This window comes from Cheilinus undulatus, linkage group 22, assembly GCF_018320785.1.
Source record: "Cheilinus undulatus linkage group 22, ASM1832078v1, whole genome shotgun sequence".
NCBI classification, from domain to species: domain Eukaryota; kingdom Metazoa; phylum Chordata; class Actinopteri; order Labriformes; family Labridae; genus Cheilinus; species Cheilinus undulatus.
Window position 1 is genome coordinate 3,831,540 of NC_054886.1, and position 20,395 is coordinate 3,851,934.

Here is a 20,395-nt window from a genome sequence, read left to right on the forward strand (position 1 = left end):
GTCAGACTCATGTGTTCATACACTTCAGCTCTGGTGCTCTCCATGGTGCTGAAACAACATCACACTATTTATGGTTAAACACACAGCACCATGGAGAGCACCAGACACACAGCACCATGGAGAGCACCAGACACACAGCACCGTGGAGAGCAGCAGACACACAGCACGCTACACACAGTTGGAGCCACCTTACACTCCTCTTTAACAACCAGGAACCACCAAAGAAAGACACTACCACTGGCTTACATAGGGGTGTGCTGGGTGGAAGGCACCAAGTGTTTTTTTTTTTTTTGTTTGTTCTGGAGGGAGTGGTGTTTTGTTACTTTGACAGGAAATGTTCTTTTAAAAGCCCTCAGATCAGGGTTATCAAACTCAATCACAGCAGGGGCTGGATTCTTGATTCAGGATGAACCTGGGCGCCAAACAGGGTCACCAAAGATAAGGGGGCTCGTGGCTTTGTCTGGTCTGAGGTTGCCAAAAATTGATCACCAAACATTGACTAAAACCATGATTAAAAAAGATATAAAGTAGTTTATACAAAGCTCTTTTGATTAGAAAAGCGTGCATAGGCCTTTTTTAGGGTTTTATCTGTGAAATAATTAAAATTGATGTTGATTTTTGATGGCAGCGTGCCATTTTTTCCTCTCTCTTGGGTCCTGGGGGGGGGGGGGCACTGCTTTAGTTAGGTACATAAAGGGCAGGCTCCAAGGAAAAATGGTTGGCAAACACTGATTTAAATGACACATGATCGCCAGCATGACTTTAACCATCGCCTGGCCGATCACAGTAGACATATTGGGCACCCCTGGTATAGACACTGAAATGACAAACCTTAGATTTTAACAGCTTCACTCATGACTCCACTGTCACATATGATCCACAGAGGAGCAAACTTTTATTTTTCCTGTGTCTTCCATAAAGTTACCATTCAAGATTTTTTGTCTTTCAAAATAAAAACATTTTCCAAACCAGACATAAAGTATAGTAGGCATTTGACTGTACAAAAGATATATGACTGACAAATAGAAGTACAGCAAAGAACAATTTCAACTATCTTTAACTAAATTACTCCCCGAAGCAGTCACATTAAGCTAAAATATCAAGTACTGCTAGATAAAATCCTTTCTTAGATGAGTATTAATACTGACCACTAGATCTAATTCTTTGACATTCACTTCTTTCTATGTGCTTTTCCGTTTAAACAGTGTGCAGCCTATCAGTGGGGAAGTTGATGCATTTGGGGAACACTGTTGTGTAATATCTGACTAAATTTCAGCAGGATTTTAATCTCAGGCTAGTCCTGGAAAGAGGTTAGTGGCTAGATTTATGGGTTTCAAAAATAAAAAATAAACAATGGAAAAATGTCCCGTAACCTCCCGAGACCTGAGCTTCTGTTTGTCGTGTATTTTTAGTTTATTTCATATATTTAAGATCAGTAGGATGTGATAAGTATAAAGCATAAGCTCTGTCTAACAGGGACCAGTTTTGGCCAATGGTGTCTGCACATGAGGTCTTCTCACTGGACTTGCTTTATTAGATCTTAGTGCTGCATTCAATACATTTGATCATCATATCCTGTTAAAGAGGCTTGAGAAATTACTTTGAACTAAAGGAGCTGCTTTAAGCTGCTTTTAATCACATCTTTCAAGTTGACCTCAGTTACATGTTAATAGTGAGTTTTCTTTGTTAACCAAAGTTAGCTAAAGAGTTCTCCAGGGTTTTCTGCTCAGACCAATTCTTCTTGCAGACTCCCTTAAAGGAGTTTTATACATATGAGCAGTCTCTTAAAGTTCTTGTTCATTTAATAGACACAAAATAGTTTGTAGTTCCAGTAGGCATGTATAAACTAGATCTCCCTTTCACTCTCTGTTGTTGATTGTCTCTTTGTTTCACTGTGAAAACCACAAAGAAGCCAAACTGTCAGATTCCTGCGCACATACGCTTCAGCTCTGGTGTTCTCCATGGTGCTGAAACAACATCACACTATTCATTGCTGAACACACAGCACCATGGAGAGCACCAGACACAAAGCACCGTGGAAAGCACCAGACACACAGCACCGTGGAAAGCACCAGACACACAGCACATTAAACACAATGGGAACCACCTTACACTCCTCTTTAACAACCAGGAACAGCCAAACAAAGATACTACCACTGGCTTACATAGGGGTGTGCTGGATGGAAGGCACCAAGTGTTTCAGAAATGGAGGGGTGTTTTGTTACTTTGACAGGAAATGTTCTTTTAAAAGCCATTAGATCAGGGGTATCAAACTCAATCACATCAGGGGCTGGATTCTTGATTCAGGACTAACCTGAGGGCCTAACAGGGTCACCTTTTTAAACCAGAAACTGTAAACCTCATTTTACCAGTAATAAAATATGAAAAAAATAAAAATAAAAAAAACTTGCACTAATGATAAATGATTTTGAAATCTAAAAAGTTAAAAAGATAAGTACAATGTACAATGGTGTCTGCACATGAGGACAACAGGCTTACAACACACAACATTTTATTTCAGCTACTTATTTTTCAAAACATTTTGCATGTAAAGAAATGTTAAATTGCCACTAAAAGTTCTGAAGGTCTCTCTGAATTTCCTTTACAATTATTAGAGGTTTTCAAATAAACACAACCCCTGACTTCCCCAAAATTTTCAAGACATTACCTAAAAATCCTTTCTAAAATACCCCTAAATGTCCTCAGATAATCACCGAACATTTCAGTAAACTATTCTGGAGTAAAAAAAAAAGAAAAAAAAAAAAATAAATAAATAAATAAATATATATATATATATATATATATATATATATATATATATATATATATATATATAACTATATATATATAATTTAAGCTAAAAATTCCATTAAGATTCCTGAGAAATTTCCAGGCCAATTTAACCCTAATTCCAAGCAAATTCCATTTAAAATTTTTGTATCAAATGGCCAAAATTCACAAACAATTTCAGCCTAAAATGTCCCCAAAAACTTTTCTGGAAAACAAACAAACAAACAAACAAACAAAAGATATTAATAAAATATTCACCCAAAAATTCCATGAAGTTTCCTGAAAAATTTTCAGGCAGATTAACCCAAATTCAAAGCAAACTCCACTTAAAATTTTTAATCACATGCCCAAAAATTCACAAATCATTTCTTACTAAATCCCTGGAAAATGTCCCCAAAAATCCCTTCTAAAATACCCCTTAATGTCCTCAAATAATCACCAAACAATTTAGTAAACTTTTTAAAATAAATAAATAAATAAAGATATAAATGAAATTTTCCCCCAAAATTCCATGAAGATCCCTGAAAAATTGTCAGGCAAATTAACCCAAAATCCATTCTATTCTAATCAAATTTTCAAAAATTCACAAATAATTTCAGCCTAAATTCCCTTTAAAATGTCACCCAAAAATCCCCCCAAACATATATAAAAGTCTCTGAAAATTCAGGAAAACTTTGAAGCAAATTCCCTTCCCAAATTTCCAATCAAATGTCCAAAACTAAATATCCTCAAATAGTCCTCAAACATTTCAGTAAACTTTTCTGAAAAAAAGCCTAAAGATATATGTGAAATTACCAAAGTAGTAAGAACAAACATATGAAAAAACTTTCAGAGGACCCCCGGGGAAAATGCTGACAGATTCAATGTGAATTCTCGCCCAGCAGCATCCACAGCAGTAAAGACAACAAACACTGCATACATTTCATTAAATTATCTTATGTTACTGACAGTTTCACCACTTGATGGCAGTGTTGTTATTTTGAACTGGCTCTGGGTTGCTTGTTGGCTTTGGTAACCCAGACACATCATATTTTGCACAAACTTTCAGAACTTCGAGGATTAATGACCAAATGACATAGGCTAAAAGATCTAAAAAAGCAACACATCATGGTACAATCTAAAGAAATTCAAGAACAGATGAGAAACAAAGTCATCTATCAGTCTAGAAAAGGGTTACAAAGCAATTTCCAAGGCTTTGGGACTCCAGCCAACCACAGTAAGAGCCATTATTCACAAACGGAGAAAACTGTTGACAGTGGTGAACCTTCCCAGGAGTGGTCAGCCAACCAAAATGACTCCATGAGTGCATTAAAGACTCATCCAGGATGTAACAAAAGAACATCTAAACGACCTGCAGGCCTCACTGGCCTCAGTTAAGGTCAGAGTTCATGATTCAACAATAATAAAGACACTGGGCAGAAACGGCATTATGGGAGAGTTCCAAAGCCAAAACTACTGCTGATAAAAAAGAACACAAAGGCTTGTCTCACATTTGCCAGAAACATCTTGACGATCCATGAGACTTTCTGAGAAATATTCTGTGGACTGACGAGACAAAAGTTGAACTTTTTGAAGCGGTGTGTTTCATTCCATCTGGAGAAAAACTAACACAACATTTCATAAAAGAACAACAACAGTCAAACATGGTGGTGGCAGTGTGATGGTTTTGGGCTGCTTTGCTGCTTCAGGACCCGGACCACTTGCTGTAACTGATGGAGCCATGGATTCTATCTGGCCATCATTTTATGGCCTCAGACTCAAGCACTCTTGGGTTATGCAGCAGGAGAGTTATCGAAAAAAAATATGCAAGTCCACCTCTGAATGGCTTTAACAATGACAACTAAAGGATTTGGAGTGGCCTAGTCCAAGTCTTAAAGACTTATATTTGATTAAGATGGTGTAGCATGATGTGTGCTTGAAAACCCTCCAGTATGGCTGAAATAAAACAACTATGCAAAGAAGAGTAGGTCAAAAATTAGTTCACAGTGATGTCAAAGACTGCCAGTAACTCAAACTCTTGCTTGATTGTTGCCTCCAAGGGTGGCACAACCAGTGGAGAATACTTAGGGGGCAATTACTTTTTCATGTAGGGTTTGGTTTGATTTTTTTTTCCCTTCATAAATACAATTATCATTTAAAAACTCCAAATCATATTTACTTAGGCTATCTTTGTTTAATTTTAAAGTATAGTGATGATCTGAAACATTGAAGTGGGACAAATATGCATAAAAGAAGGAATCAGGAAGGGGGCAAATACTTTTTCATGGCACACTAAATTTCAGCCAATCATGATCACTGATTATTCTTAGTATGCACTGCTCTTAAAGAGAATGAAATGTCATTTTAAATATGATTAATTTAGCATGATGTTTTTTAGATCTTAATTGTTTATATATGGTTTTAAATAGTTTTTACTGTATACTGACTCAGGGATCACAGATGTAAAAAGCTTTATAGCTAAGCAGTTGTTGTGCAAGCTCCCTGTCAAATAAACTACTAAACTAAACCAGCACAAGAAAAGATGGGGGGACAGATGTCTGATTATCAATCAATCTTTATTTTTATAACACTTTAATACAAAACAAAGAAACACAAAATACTTTACACACACAACAAAATAAAAACACTTTAGCCAGCCTTTTCCCCCACCCCATTCCTCTTCCAAACCCGTCTTCTCCACCCATAAGTCCAACATTGATAAATCAGTCATTCAGTAAATGAAGGACATAATAACAGGAACTTGCATATTTAGGAAAATCTTTAAAAGTATTTTAAAATTTGAAATGAGGAACCCCTGGTTAGGTTGAAATGTAAAAACAAAGCAACATAAGAGAGATTTCAAAACATTAAACTGAAATAAATACATAATAAAGATACACTAAAATGAGAATAAACACAAGAGACAGCGGTTTAAGGTGTGCCCCATGTACAGAGTCAGCCTGGGTTTGAATCCAGCCTGTGGCACTTTCCCACATGTCTCTCTCCAGCTCTCTCATCCCTGTTTCTGATTCTGTCCACTGTCCTTCTCTGTCAATAAAGGCATAAAATGCCCTAAAATAAATCTTCAAACAAAAAACACAGTAAAAGATAGCTCCATGAAATGTAGTAAAATAAGTCTAGAACACAAAAAGGGAACATGGTAAATTATGATAAGAGGATAAGCTACTAAAAGTCAATCCTGACATTAGAATAGAGGGAGATAGAAGCTAAAACACTGAAGCACATTAAGATGATCTATAACTTAGCTAAAGACCAGACTAAACAGGTAGGCTTTGAGTTTGCATTGAAAATGAATAATATTAGGTGCAGCTCTCAGGTCTTCAGGTAAGCTGTTCCAATAGTTCTAACTTTGGGTTCTGTTAACAGAGCACTTTCATGAGGTAAAAGAAAATCAGATAAATAAGAGCAGGGCAGGACCACTGAGAGCTTTAAAAGTTTTGGAGAAGCTGAACACGTGAAATATTCTTTATAGGGAGACCAGAAGGAAGAGCACTACAGTAATCTATTTTACAGGTCATAAAAGCATGAATTAATGTCTCTGCATTGGCTTGACAGAGAAGCGATTGCACTCTGGCAATGTTCTTTTAAAGATAAAGAGATTTCTTCTTTTGTTTTATTATTATTATAACTATTATCATTATTGTTATTAATATCATTATTATTAGCAAAATAATAATAATAATAATAATAATTATTATTATTATTGTAACTATTATTATTATTGTTATCAATATAGTAATAATAATAATGATAATGATAATAATAATAATAATAATAGTTCTTTTATTGTTATTATTATTATTAATATTTTTTTTATTACACCTACAAAAACTATGGGGGGGGGGGGCTTTAATAATTGAAAAAAGTGGAGGAAGAAATGGAAACCTAAGAATGGACATGGGACGTTGAATTATCATCGTGATAGCATAATACTAATGCAAGGCATTGTTATTATTATTAATTTATTATTATTATTATTATTATTATTATTGTTTTATTATTATTATTATTATTATTATTATTATTATTATTATTGTTTTATTGTTATTATTACCATGTTTTTTTCCCCTTTGTTGCCCCGTTGACCTCTTCCTCTTTTTCCTTTTCTATTGTTTGATTCTTAAACCATTCCTTTACCTACATACACCCTACAACCATATATACTGCTTTTTTTTCTTACAGTGTCTCTCTTTTTGTCTTTAATATATTTGTATAATATAATTCCAGCTCAACCTGACATCCCATACCTTCACCATTCTTTCATGTTCCCCCAAAACAAATGACTGCACACACACGTAGACACACACTCACATATTTATACACACACATACACACACATAAAAATATAGCCCTTCACAAGTTCCTGCTTATCTTTGTCTTGTCGTGTTTCCACTGTTTGTATTGATTGAATTGCAAATATGTTGTCCCTTACGTGTCATGTTCTTTTTTGCATCACTCAATTAAAAAAAAAAAAGTTAAAACAGCTTTTTTTCACAATATACTGTATATATGTGGTTCAAAAATACGTAAATTTTTAGCCTACTGACAAGGATAAAAAGTTAATGTGTGAAGCTTGCTGACCAGTTTCTCTCTTGTCCCCTGCACCAGTGACTAAAACTTGATTAATGTCCTGGTTGAGATGAAAAAGTTCTCTGCCATGCATGATTTAATATTTAACATACAGTTAGAAAGGGCATCAAGTAGGTCATCAGGAGACATAAAGTGTCATTATAGCTGTGGAAATTGATGCCATGCCTCCTGATGACAATTCCAAAAGGTTTCATATAAAGGTTAAAAAGAGCCGGGCCTAAAATTGAACCTTGGGGAACACCGCACTTCATTTCATAAAATTTAGATGAGCAATCCCCATGATTCACATCAAACTTTCTGATTTAAACCAGTTTAAACACTCGAAACAAAACCAGGAAACAATACTGGGACATTTAAAGGTCCTTGCACAACAGCATCCCTCTCCCAGAACTCCAGAAACTAGCCTCCTCACTTTCCAGACGTTTACAGACTGTTGGTAAAAGAAAAGGGGATTGTAAACATGACCCTGTCCCTACTTTTCTGAGATGTGCTGCTGCCATGAAATTTCAAAATGGGCCAATATTTTTCATTAAATGGTCAAACGTCTCAGCTTCATTATCATCTATGTTGTTTGTGTTCTAATGAGAATAATCCAGGTTTATGCAATTCTTAAATGATTGCATTCTGTTTAGATTCACATTTAAACGGTGCCCCAACCTTTTTGGAACTGGTGTTGTAAGTGTTTAAAAAAAAAGGTGTTAACTGTCTTTGAGTCTTCAGAAGGTCTTAAAATGACCTAAATCTGGTTTCTAAAAGCGTGCAGCACAAAGGGTTCAATAAAACAAAAAGTGATGACAAAACAAAGCAGCTCATGTGTTTTTCTGTTGAACAAACAATCTCAGCAGAAAGTGGCAGATGTAGGTTTCCCACTTCCTCTAGTGCGAGTGTTGACGCTCACTGATTTGCATCCGCTGGGTCAGGTACAGATAGTTTTCCGCTGAAGGTGTAGCTTTGAGTTTGACCCCATTGCTGCAAGCATCATTGTAGTGGAAGAGTCTGAACAGCAAAGAGCGGAGGATGATCACGCTATCTGTGCTCTGTGTTCTCCTTTACACAGCCTGTAAGTCTTTTCTACATTAGTTTTAGATTTTAATCGTCTTTATGAAACTTTTAAATGTGTAATCTTATATTTGCATGCATTATTTATTTTCCAGATGGAGCTCTGCTGTACGCTGAACCAGGACAGAATGTGACTTTGCCGTGTTTCCTAAACTCCAGTATCAATCAGTTGAGCTGGTACAAGCAAAATGCAGGGGATCCACCTCAAATCATATCCACTATCTATAAACTAAAACAAACTTCTAACAAATTTTACAACCAGTTTAAAGACAGCAAACGGTTTTCAGTTCAGACTGGAGAAGGATTCTATCATCTGATCATATCTGGAGTCCAGGACTCAGATTCAGCGATGTATTACTGCGGACAAACTATGATCTCACACACTGAATTTAGAGAAGGAATATTTCTAGTTTTCAGAGGTATTTCTAAGATTTTTCTTCCTTTTTAACAGCCACAATATATTCAGATTTCATAACTGTGTTGCTCTTTCCAGGGTCTGGTGTCAGGTCTTACATCGAGCAGCCAGCCTCAGACACGGTGAAGCCAGGAGGCTCGGTAACCCTGCAGTGTTCAGTACGTAACGGCACCTGTGATGGAGATCACAGTGTTTACTGGTTCAAGAAGGATTCAGGCACCAAGAACTCTCCATCAGGAATCATTTACATCAACTCTAACAGCAGCCAGTGTGGACAAAACCCTAAGTCTGAAGGCCCTGAACAGAGATGTGTGTACAGTTTGTCAAAGGGGAGAGTGACTGAGTCTGATGCTGGGACGTACTACTGCGCCGTGGCTCACTGTGGAGATATTCTGTTCGGGACTGGAACCAGACTGGATGTGGACCAAGGTTATCATAGTTTTGGATTTTTCATTAGTTTCTATTTTTATTTCGTTTTCACTTTCAGTTTAGTTTTTATTAGTTTTAACTTCTGGTTTGTTAGTGTAGTTTAGTTTTTATTTTGCAAAAAGGCTTCATTTTAGTTTAGTTTTAATTAGTTTTAGTGCTAGTTTTAGTTTTTTTAGAGCTAGATGTCAGGGCTGAGTGAGCGTCATACATTTTTAAAGACATATTCAAACAGGCTACTCTTCACTTATCAATTTATTTATTTAATGATGATGTTTGAATATAACTCCAGACATAAAAGTACCACTATGTGAAGTCTTAACCAATCAGATCAGGCAATTTTACTCTCCCAGACTTGGGTGTAGGTGCCAGTCAGTATGGTTGTGTCAAAGACTAAAGCTAAGGATATTGTTTCTCCATTTTTATTTTATTTTGGTTAGTTTTGTCAGCGCACTGTACAGTTTTAGTTAGTTTTTGTTTTTTTGGTACAGCTTAGTTTGTATTTAGTTTCAGTTAACTAAAATTATTTAATTAATTAATTAATTCATGATTTAATTGTTTTTTTTTTCTTTTTTTTTTTGATTTTTATTATTTTCAAAGGGAAAGAAAACGTCTTGATCTTGATGTATTGTGTGGCAGCTGCTCTGCTCGTGTCGATCATCTTCAATGTTGTCCTTCTCTGTATTTTGTGCAAAACATCCAAGAGGAAACTCCTTCAACCAGAAGGTAAAATTCACTGATTTATCAAAGAACAATATTCATTTTTATTTCAGGTTTGGGTTTAAAGTTTTGTCTTTGAAAAGACATCAACTTTTATTAGAAAAAAAGGCTCCTCACATCCTTGGCCTATTCTCTCTTAGCTGTTCCTCTGAAAAGATCAAAAACATTCAGTGATGCTGCTTTCAGCCGCTACGCGCCGAGACTGAGAGGAACTGAGAATATAGAGACTTGGAAACATAATCTGAAAATGCAATTATGTAGTATGGCTTTATCTTATGTTTTATAATAATGATATTATTATTATTATTATTATTATTATTATTATTATTATTATTATTTAAATTCACATTTTAACATTCTTTTTAAAATTATGTATATAAATGCCATATTATGGTTTTACCCTTAATCATTTTAAATTAGAAATTAATATTCATATTTTAACCACAATTTTAATTTATTATTTTTCTCTATGCATATTATTTTTAAAATTTTTTAAATGTTATACCAATTCCTAAAAACTCTGAAACCATTTTTTTTTGTCACTGACTTTATTCTACTCTCTAAGACTCGACTAAAACTAGATAGAAAAAAAGATTTTTAATGATTGAAAACTCTGATGAAAAAGTAAGCTTAGTTTTCAATAAAAAGACTAAAACAGGACTAGAATATCCAAATCAATGATATTTCTTAACTGTGTAAATTAAGTATGTCTATAAATCTATTTAAATCAGTTACAGTATCTGTAGTGCAGTCATTTGAGAGTTTTACTGTCATATAAATTTTACATTTTGTCTGATTTCATTCGTTCAAAGAAATTAAATAACATGAGTTAAGTAAAGACTAAAATGTAAGGACTGCTTACACTAAAACTAGACTAAAATGAAAAGGCTTAAGAAAGAATAAAACATGACTAAAAAATTAAAAAATCTCATCTTAAGACCAAAACTAAGACTGAGATTAAAACAGCGGCTTAAATTAAACACTGCTTTTGTGAAACTGCAAGTGAAAACATCTACAAAAGGAGCTCTGCAAACAAAGTTTGACTGACTGGTGATTTTTTTTATAAGAGCTAGTTACTCCTAAAATAAATAGTTGTAAGTTTGATCTATTTATCAAAGATTTTTTTTTTCTTTTTTTAGATAGGATGGTAAAAAGAGAAGGGAATCGGTTTAGATTAAATTTTGAGGATTAATGTCTTAAAGGAGGTTAGTCCTCTGTACATGGGGCACAACATAACTAATTTATCCTTCAGCACATTTTTTTTGTTTTAAATATATGAAAATAACATAACATTGTTTTTGTGTGTTATCATTTTTATTTAGAGCTGCAGACCCCGTCCAGTGACCAGATCTTCACTGCTGACAGTCAGGTAGGTCCAGGATTCTCCAGATTTATTAGACTGGTACAAAGACACACTGCAGGTCAGGGCTGGGCGATACCGAAGATCACACCTGATCTTTGTTTCAGCTGAATGGTGACACTGGATAATTATTTGATTTATTTATTCTGCAAAAAATAAATAAATAAATAAAAACAAAAATAAGATAAAAAAAAAAAAAAATAAAACAAACAAAGTCTGTTCTTAGTCAGACTCACATGAGTTAAATGCTTGATATCACCAATAGTTTTATCAACAGCCAGCTGCACAATGTCAACACAAAAATATGAATATGAATAAATTAACTGTTTTTGAAAAATTAAGAAATAAAATAAAAACATTGCTCCTTATCTAAAATGTAAAATAAATGATTTTTTTTTTAAGATATGATCCCCAGTTAAACTAATCATTTGATCTTTTTACTGAGCATCAATGATACAAACCTGATATTTACTTTGAAAATACATCCATACATCTGAAAATCTCCACACATTGCCCAGCCCTACCACATTTTAAATAAATGTATCATCTGATAATCTTGATCCAGCTTTCTTCTGTTTATTCTTTGTTCTTTCTAATCTACAGACTCCAGATTTGGACTCTCTGCAGTACGTAGCTCTGGACTTTAAGAGGGTCCAAAACAAGAGCAGGAGACAGAGGAGCACCGAGGAGGAGACCATCTACTCTGCAGTGAGACCGTCAACGTAAAACCACTTTTTACTCATTTACAGTGCTTCAAAAATGTATTAGACCACCTGTCATATTTGTCTCAGAGACCATCCAGCATCATGGAGTGCTTTAATGCAAACTCTTTAATTTTCAGTCAGCTCTCCATGTTTTACCATTTTGAACAGGAATGAGGAATTTCAAACTGAATTCACCTTTTTAAACCCAAATTTGAGCCAGCTCACTGGGTTTCTCTGAGAAGTCAGAAATTAATCAAGCAAAACATTCAACCACTAAAACGAAGTCTTCTCTTCAGGAATGCAAGTAAATAATTATAATTTGACATATTATTCAAGAAATATTAATGTGCTTTACTATTTTTTCAGTTTTTTTGTAAATCAGTAAATTTGAAAATTTACAGATAACAATAATAATTCTATTTTAGCATTAAAAATATCATTTGGGTTAAAGAGCTTCTACATGTTGGTGTGTTAACCATTGCAGAAACATAAAAAATGATTTTGGTTTTTACCCATTTTTACCAATGCTGTTAATTTAGGGCAGCTGTGGCATAAACCTTACTTTGGGTGGTGGTCTAATAAAATTGTTAAGCACTGTAGTACAAGCAACAATTTATAGTTATTACCCTGCTGCTGCTTTGTTTTTACAGCTTTTTACTGCTGAATCTTTAGTACTAGTTCCTGTTATAAGTTTTTCTATTTCCTATCCCACATGTACTTCTCTGCTGTTTTTAAAGCTTATGGCTAGAATCAAATAAGCTAAAATGCATTTTTATGATTTAATATGAATAAGTAATTTCTCCTCTTAACCAAATTTTTTGAAGGCATTGTTACACTCAGAGTGTAAGTAGCCAAAAATGGCACCATGCATGGCTAACATTAAAATGGTATACGTCTGTATTTTATTCCAAGTTCTTCTGCATAATTTTCGGGTCAAGATAAGACCTGATCATAAATCAAATCTTAGTAAATTTTAAAAAAAATGTAACCCTTTCAATGCCAGTTTAAATGCAATAATAACATTACTACTACTACTAATAATAATAATAATTACGATAATAATAATAATAATAATAATAATATAGTAATAATAATAATTGTTGTATTATTATCATTATAGTATTATTATTATTATTATTATTATTATTATTATTATGACTTTAGAATTTATTTCAGACTTGGGAAACCAGCTAATGTGACATTTTGCAGCGCTTATTTCTATTTAAATGTATTTTTAAACTGACCCTTCAAACTTTCCTCTATTCTTTGCTACATGCAGTTCAGGTCCTGGTCTGTAGGGGGCAATAGTTCACCTACAGTAGCTGTAGCACAAGTGCCTCTTCTTCATATTTACAAATATAATCAGCATATTTTTCTGACTGTATATTTTTAGAAATCAAAACTGTTTCAGCAGACCACTGCAGTAGCAACGACTGCACACATGAGATATTTATAGTGAAGTCAACACAGATCAACACCACAGAGGTTCACTCAAGCATTTCAAGTGTGCTCTTTTGTTTTCCAACCACATAGTGATGTGTGCAGAGACACTACTGTGGTCACCACATATATAACTGTCACGTCTAACCTAGTTCAGAGCCCTGATTGCAGGTACCACTATAATAGCAATGCTACTTCAGTGGTTTCCCCCATTCTGGTCAGATATGAACATGAACATGGCTGCTGTATAGTCATTAAATATTAAAACTGATCAGATTAATTGATTTATTTAAAATGAATACAGACATTCTGAATTTGATGCCTGCAACATGTTGCATAACGCTCTCCTCTGTGGATCTCTTTCTATATAAAGGCTGCAGGTGTTAGAGAGAGTGTCTGTTTGTTTCATGTTATAGATGCCTCGGCATTTTGACTGATGATGCCCTGTCCTTTACTCCTCACTTTCAGCAACTGGTTAAGAGGTTAAAGCTGAAACTGGGTTTTTATTTCAGGATCAAATCCTGTCTTTCTTTTGAGTCTAAGAAAAGACTGGTTTCTGCCACTTTTATGTCAGTGTTGGACTATGGACATGTTTTGTACATGCATGCTTCGTATCAGAGCTTACATGCTCTAGACACCGTGTACCATGGAGCTCTGAGGTTCATCTCAAACTCTAAATCCCTCACTCATCATTGTTTTTTGTATGAACTTGTGGGTTGGTTTTCTTTGTCTTCACGTAGACTTATACACTGGTGTACTCTTATCTATGAAGCAATTCTTAGTCTTCTACCGTCCTATCTTTTGACCTACATCATTCCGAAGACCTCTGGAACTTATAATCTCCGATCTCAGGATCTTTTCTTACCGTCGGTCCCCAGGGTTAGAACTGAACTGGGTAAAAAGGCCTTTAAATTTGCTGCTCCCTTTGCCTGGAATGACTTACAGAAAGACCTAAAACTTAGTGAACTGGTCTCATTGGAAGCTTTTAAGAGGAGGTTGGTTGACTTGGAGGCAGTCAGAACTGTCTGCAAATGTTTTGAATGATATGTTTGATCGTAGTTGGTTTTAAACAATTACTTGCTGCTTTCTCTTTCAGTGTGCTGTTGTTTGACATTTTATTTTTTTTAATCGTTTTTTTTCTTTTTGTCTGTAACTTTGACTGTGCTGCTGCTGTCTTGGCCAGGACACTCTTGAAAAAGAGATTTTTAATCTCAATGAGGTTGTTCTCCTGGTTAAATAAAGGTAAAATTAAAAAAATGAAATAAAAATAAAGGCTGCAGATGTTAGAGAGAGTGTCTGGTTGTTTGTTTCTGTGTCAACTCTCAGGGCATAACCCACTTCTTGCCCAATGGCTCCAGTAACTCTAAGACCCTGAATGGGATAAGCGGTGTAGAAAATGGACGGATGGATAGTCTTGTTGAAATAAGAAGGGACATCCCAGGAAATACACTATATTGCCAAAAGTATTCACTCACACATCCAAATAATTGAAATCAGGTGTTCTGATCACTTCCATGTCCACAGGTGTATAAAATCAAGCACCTAGGCATGCAGACTGTTTCTACAAACGTCTGTGAAAGAATGGCTCGCTCTCAGGAGCTCAGTGAATTCCAGCATGGTACTGTGATAGGATGCCACCTGTGCAACAAGTCCACCTTTGAAATTTCCTCACTCCTAAATATTCCACAGTCAACTGTCAGTGGTATTATAACAAAGTCGAAGTGATTGAGAACAACAGCAACTCAGCCACCAAGTGGTAGGCCATGTAAATAACAGAGCGGGGTCAGCGTATGCTGAGGAGCATAGTGCGCAGAGGCCGCCAACTTTCTGCAGAGTGAATGGCTACAGACCTCCAAACTTCATGTGGCCTTCAGATTAGCTCAAGAACAGTGTGTAGAGAGCTTCATGGAATGGGTTTCCATGGCCGAGCAGCTGCATCCAAGCCATACATCACCAAGTGCAATGCAAAGCATCTGATGCAGTGGTGTAAAGCACGCCGCCACTGGACTCTAGAGCAGTGGAGACGCGTTCACTGGAGTGACCAATCGCGCTCCTCCATCTGGCAATCTGATGGATTAGTCTGGGTTTGGCGGTTGCCAGGTAAACAGTACTTGTTGACTGCATTGTGCCAAGTGTAAAGTTTGGTGGAGGGGGGATTATGGTGTGGGCTTGTTTTTCAGGAGCTGGGCTTGGCCCCTTAGTTCCAGTCAAAGGAACTCTGAATGCTTCAGCATACCAAGAGATTTTGGACAATTCCATGCTCCCAACTTTGTGGGAACAGTTTGGGGATGGCCCCTTCCTGTTCCAACATGACTGTGCACCAGTGCACAAAGCAAGCTCCATAAAGACATGGATGAGAGAGTTTGGTGTGGATGAACTTGACTGGCCTGCACAGAGTCCTGACCTCAACCTGATAGAACACCTTTGTGATGAATTAGAGCGGAGACTGAGAGCCAGGCCTTCTTGTCCAAAATTAGTGAGTGGCCTCACAAATGCGCTTCTGGAAGAATGGTCAAAAATTCCTATAAATACACTCCTAAACCTTGTGGAAAGCCTTCCCAGAAGAACCGAAGCTGTTACAGCTGCAGAGGATGGACCGATGTCATATTAAACCCTATGGATTAAGAATGGGATGTCACTTAAGTTCATATGTGAGTCAAGGCAGGTGAGCGAATACTTTTGGCAATATAGTGTATGTTGTCTGGATGGAAGCATATGTTGCTCCAAAACTTCTTTGTACCTCTCAGTGATAACAGCGCCTCCACTGATGTGCAGGTTACTCATGCCATGAGCACTAATACATCCTCGCACTATCACAGAAGTTGGCGACTCTTCTGGATGTTGTTGATAAAGGCCTTTGACTTTACGTGGTCGAGTGATAATTACAGATGCATCGACAGACTGAGTTAAGTGACAATGGTTTTCTGAAGAGTTCCTGAGCCCATGTTGCAGTGTTCATCAGATTGATACAGGTGTTTAATTCAGCCCCCCTATGAGGGGTCATAGGTCACGGCCATTGGATGATTGGTTTTGGTTTTGCCTCCTTCCTGCAGAGGTTTCTCCAGATTCTCTGAATCTTTTGATGATATTTTGGAGAGTAGATGGTGAAATCTCTAAATTCTTTGTAAATGCACACAGAGGAACACTGTTCATAAGCTGTAGGAATATTTGCAGCCTTTCAGGAGAGCTCCCCAATTATGGTTCCATTACCTCTTACCAACTAACCAGCTTACCTGTGAAATGTTCAAGGTGTTTTTGTCACATTGCAGAACTTTCCCATGTTGCAGGCATCAAATTTAGAATGTGTGCATATTTAGAAAACATTTTTTACCAATTTGAACATCAAACATTTTCTCTTTGTGCTGAATTCAGTTGAATACAGGTTGACAAGTATTTGCAGGTCATTGAATTATTATTTTTTTATTCACATTTTGCACAACTTACCAATCTGTTTGGTACTGGTTCATTGAAATGTGATCTGACAGATACAGATATTTTCACAGCCACATATTTAACCCTTTCCCCATCCCACTTCAACGTCTAAATCAGCCTATCTGGTCTAACTACCAGGCAGAGAAAGAGATGCATTTTCAAGTGAGACAAAAACAAAAAAAAGCTTTCATCAGAGTTCCCGCTCTGGTCAAGTTCGCCTGAAATGACTTTGGCTCAAGTGGTTTTGTCACCCACCCTCCTCCCCCTGACAGGAAGTCTGTGTGGTTTTATTTATGATGTTTGTTTCAGTTGCTGCACAGCAACACTTCTGCTCTTTCACATGATGTTGTACTTCATTTCATGCATCTGTAGTTCTGTTTGACGGCAGGTTAAAGCCCATACAAAGTCATAGTTTGGGACTTGAAGCTTGTAGGAGGAGTGACATTAACTAAAGGGGGCTGGTCTTAAGTGTCTCCCTCCTGATTTGATCATATATCTAGATAATTTTTAAAAGACTTAATCTGGAAAATCTTTCTATTTTAGCACCATTAAGGACCACAGCATCATAAGAATTTAATTCAACAAAGATGCATCAGTGGTGGAATGATGATTCTGAATTCGATGATGTTCACCATCTTGGTTATCATTGATTTCACCGTAGCTCTCCAGCATAACAAACCCCCTTAGGGCCAGTGGGAGGAAATGAAGAAAAGAGACAAAAGGGTGGGAGAGAGAGGAGCCAAATGTGAGAACTAAAGGGGAGAAGATGGTCAGGTTTGACTGTATGTTAATGATGAGGAGGCACGGTGAAGGTGTGGTCTTTATTATGAAACTCTGCAGTGTACGACACTAGTCAGGTTTACCGTTAGCCCATAGCTGGCCTACTTTATTTCCAGAGCCAGATATAAAACATTGTGATGCCACATGATATAACCACAGCCCAGTGTGGTTCTGTGGTAGCAGCTCCTCATGTTTTCGACCTATTTTAACAGTTGTCTCCAACAAAAAGAACACAATGATGTGTTTCACCTACTGTACAAGACTTTCCTTTATTACCTAACCCACACCATCAAGTCATGCTCCTTTTACCCGGCCACACTGGACCACAATATAAAGTCTGAAAAAGTCTGCAGATAGCAGAAACTCTAAGAGCTTTTTCACCTTAGACAGGACTGTTTCACACCTACTCCAGCTGCCCCTCCCCTCTCCTACACTGATCTGCTTTCACATTTGTTCTGTGCTTTAGCACACTTGTGTATGAACACAGACTGAGACAGTAAGTAGAGGTATGACGTCTGCAAATCTGCCAAGAAGAAGAAAAACAAAGAAGCAACAAAGCCAACTACTGTCATGAACATGATGTTTGTTTGTTCCATGCAGAGAGTGGATTTCATCTGCAACTATGGAGGTTATTATTTATGGATGTAGAGATGCATCAGCTTAACATCAGTACAGGCTGATATCATCCCTGTTTGCAAACATCAGACATCAGCCAAATTATGTTTCATCCAATCAGTTTTATGCTATCGTAGCCATTCAGTAGTATTTTTGATTAAAGAGTCTGTTGGACAGAGTCTAATGCTGCTATTATTGCCAAGTAGTAGCAGTACAACCCAACTTTAAAAATACTGAAATATCCCTTTAAAAGCAGTAAAGTGAGCTTCATGTGAGCAAAAAGAGAACAGATTATAAACAACTGAACCATGTGGCCTTCACAGTTATGAAGCTCAAAATGACAGCTTTGAATATTTACTTCACAGCAACTTTCACCATTTAAAGACACTGGGCACTTTTAGATTCATAAAATCAATAATGATAGATTTGAAGTTATTTTTTAGTCACTTAAACTGTTAAATAAAAGATCACATCAAGATCCATTACAAAAAGAGGACAGTGTGAGCACGTAGCTCTAAAGACAGTGAAAGGACACTGCTGCAACTTGTGAAAACCACAGTAAACAACTCTCCTCAGCAGCACGATCCAGGAAGTTCAGGTTCATATGAGACACGTGTTGCTCAGAAGTGTCTCTTCTCTACTGAGGAAAAAACAAGAAAGCCATACAGCCTTTTCTTCTCTGTTTTTAAACACAGACAGCAAACATCAAAGACTTGAAGTCACACAGAAGCTCATGGTTGCAGGGTTAAGGTGGACTGTGTGGTTTACAATGCTTTTACGTCTGCACGGTCCAACACAAGCATGTGATGTGTGAAGACTTTCAACTATGTGTGATCTGAGCCACTGTTTCCATAATATGCTCATGTTTCTCTCTGCACTACTGCATAAAAATGGTGTATTTATAAACACAACTTATGATTACAGCACGACTCATTTTAGCACACGAGATGTTCTGAGTTCAGTTTATGGCTCCTTTGTCACTTCTCAGCAGGCTTTGGTGCATGCAGCATTAACGATTTTTATTTCTCACATGCTTAAACAGATGCTTAGTGAATTGCAAAGATTGTTCTGCAGGGCCATGCAGTATGTCTTAGAAACTACAATAAAACAGTCTCAGCTGGTTTAACATGAGGACCCACCACCACTTCCTCAGTGACAAACAGTGACCCAAATTTGATCAATTCTTCGATCATAGCCAAATGTTCAAACAAACACTGTACAGTAAAGAGATGAAGACATTTCCTTCAAAATAAAAGCACATAACAAACTTTGTGCCCCATATTTTTTTCAAGGCTCACATCGGCAACTCACGGAAAATGGCTTCCTGACCCGCCAGTTAAGGAACCAAGGCTGTAAAAGACACATTGACATACAAATCACAATTCCAAAAAAGATGGGACACTACAAGATTGATCAGTGTCTGTTTTTGTTTTGTTTTTTTTCATGCTAACAAACCTTTGGTAACCTTCAAGAGGAAAAGAACCATCAAGACTGGTATCCAAAAGCCAGCATCAGTGGTGGTGTGTGGGTGTATTAGTACCCATACCATGGGTCATTTGCACATCAGTGAAGACAACATTAATGATAAGAGGTACACACAAGTTCTGGAGCAACACATGCTTCCACCCAGACCACGTCTGCTTATTTCAATACCAAGCCACATTCTGCATGACTTACGACAGCATGGCTTCACAATAAAACAATGCAGGCACTAGACTGGCCTCCAAGCAGTCCAGACCTGGTCCTGAGTGAAGCAAAATCTGAAGCCTAGTTCATACAGGATACGATAGTGATGTACCCAGCTGTGATCAGCTGACAGCCAGCTGATTCTAATTATCGCCTCCCAGCCCCCACAGTGGTGTATTTAGATATGATGTACTTCTCTCTAATCCCTGCTTGCATTAATGCTGATGTACCACGCTGCTCCTGCTGCTGGCAACGCTTAACCTCCTCCTTTATAGCATGAAGCTTAACCTCCTCCACCGCAGCCTCCTCCTTTATAGCATAAAGCTTAACCTCCTCCACCCCAGCCTCCTCCTTTATAGCATAAAGCTTCACCTCCTC

At 36.7% G+C, this 20,395-nt stretch overlaps 1 protein-coding gene across 1 annotated transcript; it reads left to right on the plus strand.

Moving 5' to 3' along the window:
• Window positions 1–8,341: 8,341 nt before the first annotated feature.
• LOC121504880 lies at window positions 8,342–12,149 on the plus strand. The gene is made up of 6 exons (XM_041779963.1): window positions 8,342–8,440; window positions 8,535–8,858; window positions 8,933–9,283; window positions 9,881–10,006; window positions 11,323–11,369; window positions 11,964–12,149. Exons 1-6 carry the CDS (start codon window positions 8,398–8,400, stop codon window positions 12,084–12,086), a joined length of 1,014 nt encoding a protein of 337 aa, XP_041635897.1. The 5' UTR covers window positions 8,342–8,397; the 3' UTR covers window positions 12,087–12,149.
• The last annotated feature ends 8,246 nt before the right edge of the window (window positions 12,150–20,395 follow it).